Genomic DNA, 16,384 nt, shown 5'->3' with positions numbered 1-16,384 from the left:
ACAAATAATATAGTTTCTGTGTGGTTATTTAGAGTCTGGGTGTCTGGGAAGCAAACAAGTAGCCTCCATCAACACAGATCCGCCAGCTGGCAACAGCAATGTCTGTTAACACGTGGACTGATGAGCAATAGTAAGCACTTACTCTGTTAAACTGTTAAAAGCCTTGTTTGCTACATCTCAGAAATCTTGGGGGCATGGGCAAACCTGGAAAGCAAACAGAAGCTGGCCAGAAGGCCTCCACTCAGAGCCAAATAATCACCAGCCTCTTTTCTCCAACTCTCCTGGTACTGCTTCCCATGTAGATTGTCAAGGGATGATTCCCTTGGGGCTCACTGAAGAATTCAATGTGGGAGAGACTGGCTCTTCCTCCTCACTATCACTTTCAGGTAGTTCTTCCAGGCAGTTCTTAGAGACTTCTCCAAGGTCAAAAAATAAACTAAAAATTTAAATTTAAATTTAAAAAATGCTCATCATGTGATATTTATGTCCACTTGCTTCAGCCTCTAAGACTATATATGCGCCCAAGACTGCCATTAATCATATGTAGAAACTTTTAATACATGGACTCAGAAATGTATATTTTAATATTTTCAGATAATACCTCCACATCACAGCATTTTTTAAATTTACATATCTAGGAAATATTTGATTGACTAATTAGAAACCTAAACAGCATACATCACAGTAAACCAAACTTGTACTGGTGGAAATTCCTAGTTTAGAGCAAATCAAGAATTCTTCTATAGCTTCTCCAAGGAAATACTGTTTAGAAGTAACATGACCATTGTCCAGTGAGATTCTAAGGACTCACTTATCCCCAAGAATGTTGGACGTGAAGGCTTGATCCCTAACTGACAACTGGGTACCACATGAACTGGTTGGAATTATCCCAGATGAGAGAGGTTTCAGGAGAAAATGCTTGTCCTAAAAGAATTTTCTTGTAGTGTTCAAAGAATGTAGTCTCAGATTCAATTGATTTCTCACTATAAATTTAGATGTCTGGCATGTTTTCAGGTAAGTTTGCTGATTTGGCTTGATTCCCATTGCCACCTGGTGGCTTCTTTGGTCAAGGAAAGTCTCTCCAAGCACTTCATCCTAACTTATTCCCCTCTTACCATAAATTCAGCCAAGAATTCAGATTCTCCATTCAACCAAACTACTATTTTCAGAATTTCCATTTATAGCAGCCCCATTGCACAGTGCAAGGACCAGTTCCCATGTTCACCTTACTTGAGCATCCTGCCAATTGTTTTTTGAAATGGTGCCAATTGTCAATTACTCTACACAAATGCTGCCTGGGATAAGGATGTAAATGGCAGAGAGGTTTCCAAGGAAACTGAATATCAGTTGTTTCTTACTAAACATGTATTTATTTCATTTAACGAGTTAATTAAGCAACTAACAGATAAAGCAATCAAACTTAATTAAGCAGCCAGCCTTCTTGTGAGCTCACTAGGCAGAGAGGATGAAGCTGCCATGTCCTGGATCTGGTCAGTTGGTCTGATCCTCCAATACCTCTTTCTGAATGGGTACCACAGACAATATTTCTATATGGCTTCTTCCTCAAAGGAACATGTGGGAGAGGTAGCAGTATGCAGACATCTCTGGTCTCCAATGAAAAGTTGAGACTAAAGTTTATCATAATGTTTTGGTGACAGACTGAGTTTTATTGTGCTTATTTTTCTCTACTTCTCTCTCCTAAAAGAGGCATTTGCTGTAATGAATGCACCTACATCTACACACCATTATGCCTCTAATCAATTAGGAAAGACTGTGCAATCTGTGGCTGTGGGCAAACATATAATACCACAGCTCCATTAGTGTAGCATCATGCAGAATGATTTTACTGCTCTAAAAGTCCTCTGTGCTCCACATGCTCAGACTGCTCCAACTACAGTCCCTTGTCTTTGAGCTGTCACCCATGACTTGCCTATTCCAGGATGCCTTTGAATTGAAATTCAGTAGTATGTAGCCTTTGCATATTGATTGTTTTACTTTGAAATGTGCACTTGGCTTTCTGCTATGTCTTTCATGAGTTGAAACTTCATTTCTTTCCCTGTGCCCATAAGTCAAGGTTGCCCTTGTTTGTCTATTCACCTAATAAAGGGCATACTAGTTGTTCTCAAGTTTGACAGTTATAAACAAAGCTAATGAAACATCCATTGCTGGTTTAGCTTTGTCAAATCACTAAAATGTGTGACTGCTGGATTACATTGTGAACATATATTTAGTTTTGCAGTTATAAATAATTCCACTGCCTCCCAGAGATATCATTTTGTTTTGCAACCCCACCATAAATAAAAGAGGATTTCGGAGGTGCTTCATGTTTGTCAGCATTTGGTGCTACATTGCGTTCTTGATTCTGGCTACTCTAACAGGAGTGTGATAGCATCTCATTGTCTTATTTTACAATTCCCCAAAGACATATGCCGTGAGCCACATTTTAATTTAATTATTTGCCATATGTTTACCTTTTTGGTAAGGTGTCTTTTATAGATTCTTTTCACTCACATTTTAAATTGGTTGCTCCTTTTGTTAATTATGAGTTTTAAAAGCTCTTTGTTTAGGAAATGGGTTGGCTGATAATGTCCATTAACTCATGAAGGGACAATGCAAATGTGGTACATGTACACAATAAAATTTTACACAAATGTAAAGAAAAATGAAGTTTGCCGATACATGAATAGAACTAGGGAATAACATACTAATTAGTTACCCAGGCACCCAAGCACAAATGCCGCATGATCTCTCTCATATAGTTCTCGGTGGCAAATATTAAGGTATGGGTAATGAACAAGGGAAGCCTATAGAAACAAGAAATCTAGAAAGACGTCACTGAGGGGCTGAAGCAATATATTAAAATGTGAGAGAACAGCAGAAAACAGGTGATACAAAAGGACAAATGGAATGACAAGAGAACTTAAATGATGAGAGGTGGGGAGAGCAATGAAAGGAAAGCTGAAGAGCTCAACCATGCTAAGGATGCTTGAGATGCCATGTGTGCTCCTGATATTTCAGAAGTTCCCATACATGTATGATCTTCAAAGGAGTTACTCTATACTGGAAGTTAATTTTTTATGATGTCAAGGGTTATCAAACAAGTGCAGTACCAGTGGAAACTGTAGGATATTACTCTGTAAGTTGTTGGTTAAATTGTGACCCTCAGAGGTCACAGCAGCATGTAATATTAGGTGGTGTTGCCTTCTGGATTATGTTACTTCTTTTCAGATGCTGATTGGTGTTATCCTTATCAGTTACACACACACACACACACACACACACACACACACCCCTCAGGGCACATTGCAGAAGAGAGAATTGTATAATCATAAGAGTCAAAACAATACTACTGTGAAAGTGTACCTTCCCAACATGACAGGAATGTTACATTCATGAACTCAGAGAGCTTATGGTTGCTTGCATAAAAAGGCTTGCAAGAAATCAAGCCATTCATGATTACAACATAGATGGGAACATGCCAGAAAACCCTACTGCTAGTTGAGAATATTCGGCAATTAAAAGCCATTGAAGGAAGGATCAATTTTCTTCAGAGATATGGCCATTAATAGGTTGTTCATATTCCAGTGGATGGTACCACATCCAGGCACATAGGGGCAACATGGATTAGATCCAGTAGATTACAAAAAGATGACATGAAATTTGAAGATAAATGTGGTGGGGATACCCAGGAGAAGTTGGAGGAAAGTAGGGATGGATACCATTAAATACATTGTATACATCTATGAAATTCTCAAAGTATGAGTTCTTTAGATTTCTTAAAAAGATGTGGGTCTCTGTTAATTTTCTTCTACTGAAATAAGACGATGCTCTGTGAGAGTTGAAGCATGTACTGATCTATTATTATAACAGTATGTCGTAGTGGGAGTACAAGCTTATAGCTGGGACTGCAAACTTATACAGCACTTTGGAAATCATCATGGCAGCTTTTCAGAAAACTGGGAATCTATCTACCTCAAGACCCAATTCTACCACTCTTGTACGTATACCCAAAGGATGCTCAATCATGCCACAAGGACACTTGCTCAACTATGTTCATCATAGCATTATTCATAATAGCCAGAACCTGGTAACAGCCTAGATACCCCTCAATGGGAGAATGGAAAAAGAAAATGTGGCACATTTACACAATGGAGAACTACTCAGCTGTTAAAAAAAAATCTCATGAAATTTGCAGGGTTATAGGTGGAACTAGAAAAATATCATCCTGAGTGAGGTAACCCAGACCCAGACCCAGCACAAACATGGTATGTGCTCTCTTGTAAGTGGATACTCGAAGTAAATGAAAGGCTAACCAGACTAAATCCACAGCTTCAGAGGAGTTAGGTGACAAGGATGACTCAAAGCGGGACACAGCCATTGTTCTGAGAAGGGAAAACAGATGAGATCTTCCGGGCAAACTGGGGTGGGGTGGAGTAGTAAAGGGGAGGGTTTGGGGATGAGAATATGAGGGAATGGAATGGTTGAGTTGGGGGAGGGACAGAGTAGGAGAAAAATGAAAGAGATATCTCAATAGAGGGAGTCATTAAAGGGCTAAGGAAAAATCTGATCCTAGGGAAATTCTCCAGAATCCACAAGGATGACCCCAGCTAAGACTCCTAGCAATAGTGGAGAGGGTGCCTGAACTAGCTTTCCCTTGTAATCTGATTGGTAATTACCCTAACTGTCATCAGAGAACCTTCAACAAGTAACTGATGGAAGCAGATGCAGAGATCCACATTCAAGCACCATGCCGAGCTTCGGGAGTCCAGTTAGAGAGAGAAGAGAATTTATATGGTCAAGAGGTGTCAAGATCGTGATAGGGAAACTCACAGAGACAATTGACCCAAACTTTTGGGAGCTCACAGACTCTAGATCAATAGCTGGGGAGTCTACGTGGAACTAAACTAAGCCCTTTACATGTGGGTGACAGTTTTGTAGCCAGGCCTGTTTGTGGGACTCCTCACAGTGGGACCAGGATCTATTCCTGTTACATGATCTGATTTGTTGAATCCCATTCCATATGGTGGGATGCCTCACTCAGCCTTGATGCATGGGAGATGGGCTTGATCCTGCCTTAACTGAATATACCAGGCTTTGTTGACTCTCCAAGGGAGGTCTTATCCTTTCTGAGGAGTTATTGGGGGTGGGTTGGGGGAGATGCAGGGGAGCAGGAATTGGGGAGGAAGGAGAAACTGCGATTGGTATATAAAATAAATAAGAATAAATATATACAAATAAAAACAAAAACTATGTCATTAGGAGTTGTTTTATTGCCATGTTTCTTTAGCAGAGCAATAGCAATAGGTTTTCCAGTAGGGCCTGCAACCTATCTAGTCTCCTATTATTGGCTATTTAGCTGTGTCAAATATGGGTTTCATTCAGTGAAGTGGGTCTTAAATCCAATCAAAAAGTGGTTGGTTACTTCCATAACATTTGTGCCTCCAGTATATCTTGCACACAGGTCACACTGTAGATCATAGGGTTTGTAACTGGGTGACATTGATGATTGCCTTTTTCCTCTGAGAGCAGCAAAAGTGACTTCCAGTTCCACAGGATAATCTGGGAAGAGTTTATGGAGTAGGAAATCATGATTAAAATACATTATACGAAAATAAATTTTAATGAAAATTTAAGATAATTTTTGTTTATTTTAGGCAACATTTCTTCAAAAGATTTAGTTTGCAAATTAAGACTATGGGTTGATAGAGCCATAATAATTTATTCATTTATAAGTGTCTATAATTCTAGGCAAGCTTACTAGTATTAACAAAAAGAAAACATAACAATACACCAAATAACAAAAACTTTTAGTTTCTTAGTGCAAATAAAGTTATGTTTACAGTGAACTGGAGTTTGTTTTTTTTGTGCAATAGCCTAGAAACAATGTATACCCCTTAATTAAAAAGCCTTTTATTGCTAAAGATATTACAATCAATCATCAGAACCCACAGGGTTGTAACCTTTTAATTGTGCAGATTATTTCAGGATGTTGCAACTTCTGATTGATCACAATGGTAGCTGTTAAATGATAGAAATCACTGTGGCATTTTCTCAAAATTGATTGACTTTTTATTTAAAAAAAATCCATGTAGTGAGAGACAATGTTTGATAACATTTATAAGCTGCTATATTTTTATTAATATAATGCATCAACAGCACCTGTTATAGTCAAGAAACCAAATTTAAGGAATGAAGAACATAAACTGTTGCTAGCCCCTAAGAGAAAACTTATATACCTTCAGTTAAAATCTGTGTTGCTATTTTGATCGCTTTCCATGAACCTTAGGTATCCACATCAGAGAGTCAATATTGATCAGGGCTACAGCCTTACAAATGGATTAATTAAATAATAAGATTTGGATGACCAAAAGACACTCTGATGCATGGGCTGTAGAACAGATGTTACCAGTGGCTTAGATACTGCATTACTTTAATCCACCTCTGTCAGAACTCTTGGATGACAAACTGCAATGCCCATGACCACTGATATTTTGAAAGGAATGTTTTGAAACAGTAGGACTCAATATGGGCATCAAACACTCACTGAACCGTGTTGTAAATGGGTGTCCTGCCATCCAGGAATGATGATACTTTAGTGTAATCTTAAGGAATCTAGGATTTTCAAGACAACAAAGACATCTACTGTTTAGTCACTTTAGCCACTAACTACTTTGACTCTTAATAAGAGAATCAATCTGTCCTTTGAAGTTTGAAATTAAACCTTAACTTCTCCATACAAGTTGCACAAGTCCTAGGCAGCTTCCTCTAATCTTAGGCAATCTCACTCACATTGAGAAGCTGTTGTTCACTCAAACAACATTCTTTGACGTCTCAGCTGTATATTCTGTATCATGTGTTATAGCTTCTATTTTACCACCTGCTGTTTCCTCTGTATCTCTATACACAGGGCAGTTAGACTCTTCCTATTGCATTCCTTCTGGCCAGCTCTCACTTACTACCAGCCCCAAGGCCAGAGCAGGGCTGAACAGATGCCAGCTGACCACCACTCCACCACTCCCATGACTAGCCTTGGTGCAATTTAATCAACTAAGCACCACACTAGCAACATGGGATGTCTTCATTCTAAGGTCATTTGTCATAGCAACATTTTTCTATACAAAGGACAAGATCAAAAGAATAAAAGAACCAACTGTCTATTCAGAATATCCTATACCAATTTCAGTCTCAGGGACACATGTCAGACCAGGCCTTCTCTGTCCTAAACTGAATTTGGTTCAGCCCACAGAGTGCCAAGCTTAAAATGTTTATACACATGGAGAGAACAAGTATAGAGAGCAGATAAAGTCCCAAATGAATGAAGTCCTGAGTTAATGTGTATTTTGACATTAACACACCTATTTTGTGGATTTTCCCGGGCCTTGGACATATGGAATAATCCAGAAAGTATTACACATATGGGCCAACTCAAGAAAATGGCAAAGTGTTTCTTGGGAGTCCATTTAAGAGTGTTTATTAGCAATTGATAAGTATGCAAAGACTGGCAACAACATCTTGCATAACTCTGATGTTTACAGCCTGAGATTGCTCTACCACAGAAACTTCCTTCCCATATTATTTGACTCCAAACCTTCTGCTGTACCCAACAAACACACTGAAGGGTAGTGGTTAGAAGCTGCACCTGATCCCAGGTTCACTCTACATGTGTTTATGTATTTGTCTTTTTCTTCATTCACTTGTTGCCCATAGGCAGGGTCCCAGCACCAAGACCTGTGGTTCCTGGTATGAGAGAACTGACAATTTGGGTTAAGAATAAAGAGCCTTGAGGTATTGGCACCTAAAAATACTGCTGAAAATCTGTTACCTAGCAGACCAGAGGTAGAAGTAATGGCAAATCGTCAGGCACAGACACCTTCAGGCACACCACTGGGTGTGATCAGGCACCAGAGAGCTTTCTGAGCATATTACCTAGGTTTGTTGGAGGGGTGTCACAGATGAATGGACTCTCTAAAATTCCTCCACGCAAAATGGAACATTCATCCTAAGTTAACCTTGTCTTCCTCCTAGTGAGTTCAGGAACACCAGGTAAGTGCTCCTAACAGAGGGAAGAATGCTGAGACTCACTGAGTGAAGACGCAAGAACAGACCATACACAAGCATTCATATATCTGCCCTCTCCTCAGCTTGATCCCACATCCCACATACATTGTGCTTACACCTGCCAGGGTGAAAGACCCTTTAGTACCCCTTTATTACTCAGACGTCCTCCAGTGCTGCTTGTTTCTAGAAGAGACAAGGCCTGTTATGTCTCAGGGTCATAATCTCTGCCTGTAGTTCTGGTTTAGTGCCATAATCAGAAGCTCTTATCCTTTTAAGATCTCAAAAGTCACTCCCTCACAAGTATCCAGTGGCACCTGTTTCCCTCTGGCTTCCCTACTCTCTCATTTATCGCAGGCAGGGCACTTATAATTTCCTGAACTTAATTGATTTGCCCTAGAACACAGCCTACTATGTGATCGTACTATTATGGTTTAAGTACACATAGCCATGAGTTGATAGAAATAAGTCCAGTTTGAAATACTATCTGCTACAATAGTACAAACACAGAATCCAAAGATTTAATACATATGTGCACCAAGGAATGTAAGCTACTTGATGGTTGTATATCGTGTTTTTAGTACACATTGTCATGAATTTCTAGAAGTAGGTCCTATCTGAAGGACTATATGGTCTAACAGTACAAACACAGAATCCAAAGATTTAATACATATGTGCACCAAGGATCATAAGGTATCTGTGAAGAATTTTTCATACAGGGTGAAATAACATTTGACATGCTAAGTCATAAAAATATATTGAAAATTTCACCTACTTCTTATACATTTTTAATGTTTACTAGAAAATTTAAAACTATATATAGGTTCATTTCCTTTCTGTATCGAGCTGCTAACTGTAATGTCATATATAAGACTTAGTCACCAAAATCTTTTTCTAAGTTCTAGAGAACCAGGCCCAAGGAAAAGTTCTAGAAAGTTCATTTACAGAGTACTCTGACTGATACCTGTTAGTTGTATAGAGGAAATCATTTGTTCTTTTCCAAATAAAGGTTAATTCCATGCATTTGGCAAAGAAGTTACCCAGGAAAGGGCACTGGTTGTCTCTGGAACCACTGAAATAACATCCTTGAACTGGGGATTTCCTTTATTGGTATTATGTCTGCCCCTGACCTGCAAAGACCTCAGGAAGCAAAGCTGACATTTTTTTATCTCTTAGGAAGAACTTAACCTCAAAACCACATGCCTTTCAAAGCCGGAAGGGTAAGGACTTATTTGTGGAGACAAAGGTGACATTGATTTATGAGATCTTAGCTGGAAGACTCATAGGGAGGAAGATTAGGGAGAAGATATAAATGGCAGTGGAAAAAGAAAAGACACAAGAGAAGGTGTCAAGATTGGAGAAAGGAGATCCCAGAGGTGGAAGAAGAGGAGAATCAAAGAAGGGTTGGTAAGACTGAGTAAAGGAAGATCTAGGGATGGGGCCAGTCTGGGTGGAGTGAGGAGGACCTGGGCAATTGACTCTGCAGGTTAAAAAGTTAGGCAGCACACCAAGAACACTCTGGATTCCTCTGTTCCTCTGCAGCTCCACTGTAATCAACCATGGCCAGCAACCAGAGCCTCTCATTGTCCCTGTGGGCTGCTCTAGCCCTGACACTGGTCATAGCTGCATGTCCTGTAACCAGTACTAATCCTGAGGCCAACCAGAAGGCAGTGGGAGGTGTGGAGCCTGCTGACCCGAATGATGAGGAGGTGCAGAAAGCGGTGGACTTTGCTGTTGAAACCTACAATGATTTGACCAATGGCGTGTACGTTAGCAAGCCAATACAACTGATGAGTGCCAGTCAGCAGGTGGGTCTCTGGCCAAGGGTAGTGGGATGAGTCTGTCCTTTACAGTGTTTGCTGGTATCCCCTATCACTCCCTTATTATCCCACATAGCCTTAACTTCTGTGTCTCTCCAAGAGACAATAATCTTCACTGTAGGGGGTACAAATTGAACCATAACATGAATCTATTCTTTCTTGTTACTCAAACCATAGTCTAAGCAAGTATCTGCAATTCTATAACCTTCCATGATAATGTTTAGAATTGTCCCTCTACATTAGCTAGAAATCCATCTAGAGATTTGTGGTTAATTATCTATTGCCTCATTTTGCTTCCCAGTTCCACCTGGCCAGAAGCACAAAGGCTATCAGAATCTGCCATAACTGTTGACATCAATTCTTTGTGGTCAGTGGATAATACAATCTAAATGAGTACAGGAAAAGAAAATAGATCCCTCTGAAAGCTCTCTATGACTGAGTTTTAAATTTTTAAGTGTCTTTTCTTATATAATATTAAAAGAAAATTTAAAATTTTTAAGTTATTTGTGTGTTGTATGTGTATGACCTGTGTGTTTTAGAGCGAGAGAGAGAAAGAGAGAGAGAGAGAGAGAGAGAGAGAGAGAGAGAAACCACCTGTGAGAACCAGAAAAGAGCAGGAATTACAAATGGTTAGAAGCTGCTTTATTGGTACCAAGGATCATACTTAAGTCCTCCTGAATTCTCTCCAGCCATGTTCTCTTCCTTCTTCATTAGTGCACAATTTTAACACACACACACACACACACACACACACACACACACACAGACTTTGTGTTGCTGCAAGGGCAAATTTTCAGAGAAGCACAGTTTCCATGCAGTTCCTTCACCCCTATGTTATATTCAGCCATACTTGGTCCATACTTAACATTGTCTCAAGGGTGTGTGTACTGGAGTGTGTGATTATGAGCATTTAGTTTTTAATGCATTGAAAGTAAATACTCCCTTCAGTGAACAGTTCTTGCAAGTAATGGCATCCTATACAAGATTCCATCTACAAAATCAGGAATCAACAGACAAATTCAGTTACCTCACTTACAGATTCATTCTGTTACTGGTGTGATGATTGACATCCCCAGTTTGGGCTGATATCCTCATCCAATTACCTAGGTATCTTCCTTCTCTCTGATAGTCTCTACTCAGCTTCCCTGACCTTGAAATATGGAAGGATCCATTCAGATGTAGCAAACAGTCGTGTTCTGCTCAATGAGATCTTGCTCAGTCATATGCTCTGTATACAATGCTATGGCCCAGGAGCACTCTAGCCATTTTAGCTTGTGTACATCTTTAGGATGCTCCACGGTATAATCCTATGAGTACACATATCTCAGGAGTTCCTATCTCCAAGGAATACATGATGCTGTTGACTGGTGCTCAGTCTGGATGCTCTAATGTTTCCTCAAAGTTAATATCAGTCACCAGGCAGGAACTCTCCTAAATCTATTAGGCAAATACCTTCTAACTGTCATAAGTCTTGTTGCTGTGTACATGGTAGTCCTGAGTATCTTGGGGAGGAACACTGGAGTTGGTGCCATTATCTCAATATGGCAATATTACCAATACCCCAGACATTGCCTCCCTCTATATAAAGAGTACCTTCTTGGATTCTGCCTCTATAGCCTGGAATTATCCCTCATCATGTAGAGCAGTTACCAAGATTAGACAAGATCAGAGACAGCATTAAAACCTACTTTTTTTTTGGTTTTTTTGAGACAGGGTTTCTCTGTAGCTTTGGAGCCTACCTGGAACTTGAACTTGTAGACCGGGCTGGTCTCAAACTCACAGAGGTCTGGTTCAGCTTAAAAGGATGGCTGGTGATTATGTGGGATATATTTTGTCTAATTTCAGTGAGTCCATAGCAACGTAGCCTAACATGATCCACACACATATGTGTAAATCTCATTTTTCTTCCATCTTGAACATTCAGGTGACTCAAGATCAGCCCTACTTTTCTTCCTTCCACCAGTTAGTATCACAAACTTTGACATATTATGTCCTTCCAAGGTTTACGGTCCCTCTTGGATGATTCCATTGTATAATGCCATTGGGGAAATGTAGGAGAGGTATAGACCATAGACTCTGTGGATCCAGCTTCACAGGAGAGGAATACAAGAAGAGAAACATTGAGAACCTTGTTCCTGGTTGTTCAAGGCAAGAACTAGAGCTCTGTTTCCAGGTACCTAACCTCTTGATTCATTCCCTCCCTGACAAGTTTCATCTGGGATGCCTAGTACAAGGAATGGGTAAAACTCATCTCTAATTACACACAAATGGAAGATTGTTCAAGATGTCACTACAATAACATCATCATAGACAATCACACTAAAAGATAGGGCAGTTTGGGCCACTTTCCTTTTGACTTAAGCCATCTTCATGTGCAAACATCCCACATTTCCCTACCGTGTAAAGGAACAAGTCTTGATAACTACTTGTAAATGGAGAAAATAGACATCCTATGGGATGTGCGCTGTGGTGAGGATAAAATTGAATGTAAGTCATCAACCTAAAGTCTCTCTAGAGTTTACCACTATCATTGCCTCCATAGTCACAGTCAGTGGGGTTGAGTTGGTCTTTTGTTTGTTCTTAGAGCAACCTTGGGATTGGTTATCACCCCTGGCTGTCTCCCAAGAACTTGTCTTCACTTTTTGAGCCCACTGAAGCAATGGTCATTCTTTGGCCTCTGCTTTCCATTTTCGGATACTGCTTTCTCAGAAGCACAATGTACCCTCTAACACTTGATCAGAAGGAAACAGGTGCAATTCAGGCCTGTGCTCCTCTATTGAAAGGAACCTAGCGTGTGATAGTTCTAGGAGTTCATGGATGGAGCTATAAACACATTAACTCTGTAATCTAAACTGAATGCACGCCTATGAACTTGACTAGTGAAGTATGTAATCCTGCTCTTTTCACTGTAGGTCGTGGGTGGGATGAACTTCTACTTGAAAATAAAGTTTGGACAAACCACATGTGCCAAAGCTCAGTTTGTTGATTTGGCTGATTGCCCCTTCAATGAACAGCCAGATCAGCAGGAGGTATGTACATGGACTAAAACCTGCAGGAGTTATCCTGCAGGCAGGGGTGTGTGCAAACTTGTAGATTTATGAGTGCACAGGCACCTGGAATAGTTTTTTGTGCAGTTGTGTAAGTATATGGCAAAAGAAAGGTGTATATGTGTATTTTCTGTAAGCATGCATTTGGTATGGGCATGATGGTTCATGAATAGGTGTATTTGGATGATGTGATGTCAGTTTATGATGATACAAATACGTGCTGATGTCCAGTGGTAGAGGAGTGGGTATATTTTCCATAATATTAATTCCATTGCTCAGTGAATTTTTCCTGGGAATTGGAGTGTTACCTCTTTTAGGAATGCTGCCTGCCGAAGTGATGGAGTCAGCTTCAGGGATAGTTTCTGAAGAGGAGGAACTTTACTCAGTCCCAGCCTGAGCCCCCTGCCCAGATAATACCGCAGGGACTATAGCCCTCTAGGTGAAATGCTCCAATGTTGTCGCTGATTCTCCTAGTCTCCCTAGGGATGAAGCTTGTTTTTGAAGTGTTATGGTTCTGGAGATAGCTACAAGCCTCTTGTCACCCCTCCCTTCACTCTGTCATTTTCAGAAGTGTTCTTCATACCCCTCATTCTTCCATTCATGACCCTCTTAGTGCTGGTCCGGGTTCTGGAGGTGAAGAAACCCAGAGACCCTGAGTCTTATTCTCTGGACTGACTCTGAGGATTCTGTGCCTCATCTTCAAGTTATTCCTTTGGGAAGGAGGATGCAGAATCCCATGAGCCACTAGAGTGAGGGACATATGTGTCTGAAGGACTGGAGGCAATGAGAGAAAGAATGAATGGACTCTGCAGAGTCAGTCTGAGTACACGGGGACTTAAGAGGATTCCCACTTCACCCTGACATCTCAACCGTTTCTTTTCACTGTAACCTAAACTGATTGTTCCTCACTCTCCCCTTTTGTAGAAAACTATCTGCAATTTCGAGATCAACACTGTGCCCTGGGAGAATGAGATCTCCATGACAAACTTCAGCTGTCTCAGTACCTGAGGATCTACACTGGGCTGCACTGGGCTGATTTCCCCCTACTCTAGCTTCTCCTTTAGTTCCCCTTTCCTCAGACAAGGATCTGAGCTCTGAGTGATGTCTCTTCAGAATGCAAAGATCAGTAGAACAGGATGCTGCAGCAGACCCTGCACACCTAAGTGGTTAATTTCTTGTTGATTTCTTTTACTGCTTTCCAAATGCACCACTGTGTAGCATTGCTTACACTTTTCTCAATAAAAGACTGCCCCAGCTCCTTCTGAGTTGTTGCTGTCCCAAGGCATCTGAGCAAGAAGAATGGAGCACTGAGAATATGGAGCTTCACACTCACACGTGCATATCACAAGTAACATGACCTTAGGGGACACACAGTTCTTGGAGTGCATACAGCAGAGATGAGCTTGCATCCCACTGTCTACTTGTTTATGGTTCCTGAGAGATGCAGATGGGGCTGGGAGAGGGATGATGAGCTGCTGTCATGCAACTTAGGAACCAGTCTTGGAAAGGAATCAAAAAGGAATCAGTGAGGTAAATGGTGGTTCTACGCTAGAGCCACCCTCATTTATGTGTGAATGACCCAATGAGAAAGATCATTGTCACACCTAAGATCTCCAGAGACTCTATACACAATGATTCCCATCCATTGCTGTCTATGATAGACCTAGGAATTTAAAAGAAGGAGAACTGGGAATTGTGTGTGTGTGTGTGTGTGTGAGTGTTTGTGTGTGTGTGTGTGTGTGTGTGTGTGTGTGTGCCTGTGTGTATGTACCTGATAAATAAAACACTTATCAGCTTGTGAAGTGGAGTGACATAACCCCAAAGCAAAACCCTGCCCCCGCCTTTATATTACGTGCTGCTGTGACATGTGAGGGTGTTAGGATGCTCTCAGGCCTTATTCTCTCCTGTTTATGAAAAAGGAAGAAACCCAAACTGCAAACCAGATGTTAGAAAAAAAAATGAAGTCAGAAAGTAATGAAATGTATAAATCAGGTTAATTCTTCAAAAAGATAAACAAAATTTGCAAATCCTTAGCCAAATAACCAAAAAAGAGAGAATGTGCAAACTGAGGAAGGCAGGTACAAACACGCTCCCAACAAAATTTAGAAGATCATTAGGGCATACCTTTAATACATATGGTTCAGTGAGTTGGAAAATCCAAAGAGAAAGACAAATGCATATATACATAAGAACTATCAATATTAAATGCAGAGAATATAAACAACACAAGCACATTTGTAACAAGCAGTGAAATGTGAAAGGCAATTTAAAAAACTGCCCAAACAAACAAGCAGACAAACCCAGGCCTTGATGTATTTTACTGCTAAATTCTACCAGAACGTTAAAGAAGAACTAACATGACTTTCCTCAAATTATTTCATAAACTATAAAGGGGTGGATTTGACCAGTTTGCCTTATGAAACCAGTATTGTACAAAATAAAACTAAACAAAGATTAACCAACAAGAAAAAAAGTGTGTAGGCTAATCTTTCTGATGAACACTGAAGTGAAAATTCTCATAAAACACAGGCAATATAAATTCAAAAAACACATCAGAAATCATTCATGACCTACCACCCCTTCCAGGCCCCTCCTGTGCTGCATTCACCCTCTTTACTCATCTATATTTCCCACCTCCTTCTCCAGGTTCTAGATTTTAGAGTCTCCTTGACCTCCTCATCCACACTTTATCCCAATCAACCATATTTAACCTGGGTCGCACACCAAGTATTGCTGCCTAGACTAACTTCTCCTGACTGTGCCACAAATGATCTCTCGGCTTCTGTCAGGATGCTACCTACCTACCATTCAACTCACAGGCTTCTCCCATGCTATATCTAACATTTCCCCACATCCAGCTTTGGACCAACAATTCATTTTGGACCAGGAAGCACATGCTGTACACCAGGCAAGCTCCTTCTATCTATTTTACTTCATTACACTCAAAGCATTTCCAATCTCCATGGGCATTGATATTTTGAAAAGAATGCTTTTAAATAGTAAAAGAGTAATAGCCTCAACTTCAAGCACAGAACTAAGATAATCTTTTATCCTATACTGTGTGGAATATACACGTAGACATTATAGGACTGCAAATTACAGATAAAGGGGACACCAGTGAGGACACAGGCTACAGAGATGTCAGGAAATGGCAGAAAATACTTCAGGAATGAATATGAACAGTAGAAGGATTGTGAATATCAAGTATCTTCTAGCATTTTAATAGGTTCACAGCGTATCACCAAAGATAACACTGAGTATCGCTTGATATTTGCATGGAAGTCTCAAAATGCTACCAATCATTGATTTTTGCTAAGAAATCTTTGAACCAATAAGGATATTATGCATTTTAGATTTTTTTAAATTTAAAACAGTAAATATTTTTTTCAATGCTAAGGATGAATTCCTGAGCATTGTACAAGTTAGACAAGTGCTTCTTTCCTTCTAAGTTCAAAGCCCAGC

General features: G+C 40.2%; 1 protein-coding gene across 2 annotated transcripts; it reads left to right on the top strand.

Moving 5' to 3' along the window:
- The first annotated feature begins 9,368 nt into the window (after positions 1 to 9,368).
- Positions 9,369 to 14,178, top strand: LOC121460512 (cystatin 10-like). 2 transcript variants are annotated; one of them, XM_041670959.1, is made up of 4 exons: positions 9,369 to 9,462; positions 9,598 to 9,863; positions 12,788 to 12,904; positions 13,847 to 14,178. In XM_041670959.1, exons 2-4 carry the CDS (start codon positions 9,615 to 9,617, stop codon positions 13,928 to 13,930), a joined length of 450 nt encoding a protein of 149 aa, XP_041526893.1. In that variant the 5' UTR covers positions 9,369 to 9,462; positions 9,598 to 9,614; the 3' UTR covers positions 13,931 to 14,178. The 2 variants fall into 2 exon arrangements, with proteins under 2 accessions (XP_041526893.1, XP_041526894.1); XM_041670960.1 differs by having other exon boundaries at positions 9,400 to 9,458.
- Positions 14,179 to 16,384: the final 2,206 nt, after the last annotated feature.

The sequence above is a fragment of the Microtus oregoni genome, unplaced genomic scaffold (genome assembly GCF_018167655.1).
Source record: "Microtus oregoni isolate MIOR12 unplaced genomic scaffold, Mior012 000020F_ref0000438, whole genome shotgun sequence".
NCBI lineage: Eukaryota > Metazoa > Chordata > Mammalia > Rodentia > Cricetidae > Microtus > Microtus oregoni.
The sequence above is the reverse complement of the archived record's forward strand: the minus strand, read 5'-3'. Positions and strand labels throughout refer to the sequence as shown.

Excerpts from the sequence above, each read along its gene's own strand:
- LOC121460512 (XM_041670959.1), top strand. The coding sequence starts at position 9,615 with ATGGCCAGCAACCAGAGCCTCTCATTGTCCCTGTGGGCTGCTCTAGCC. Across the intron at positions 9,864-12,787 it reads TGATGAGTGCCAGTCAGCAG|GTCGTGGGTGGGATGAACTT; the intron begins GTGGGTCTCTGG and ends TTTTCACTGTAG. Across the intron at positions 12,905-13,846 it reads AACAGCCAGATCAGCAGGAG|AAAACTATCTGCAATTTCGA; the intron begins GTATGTACATGG and ends CCCCTTTTGTAG.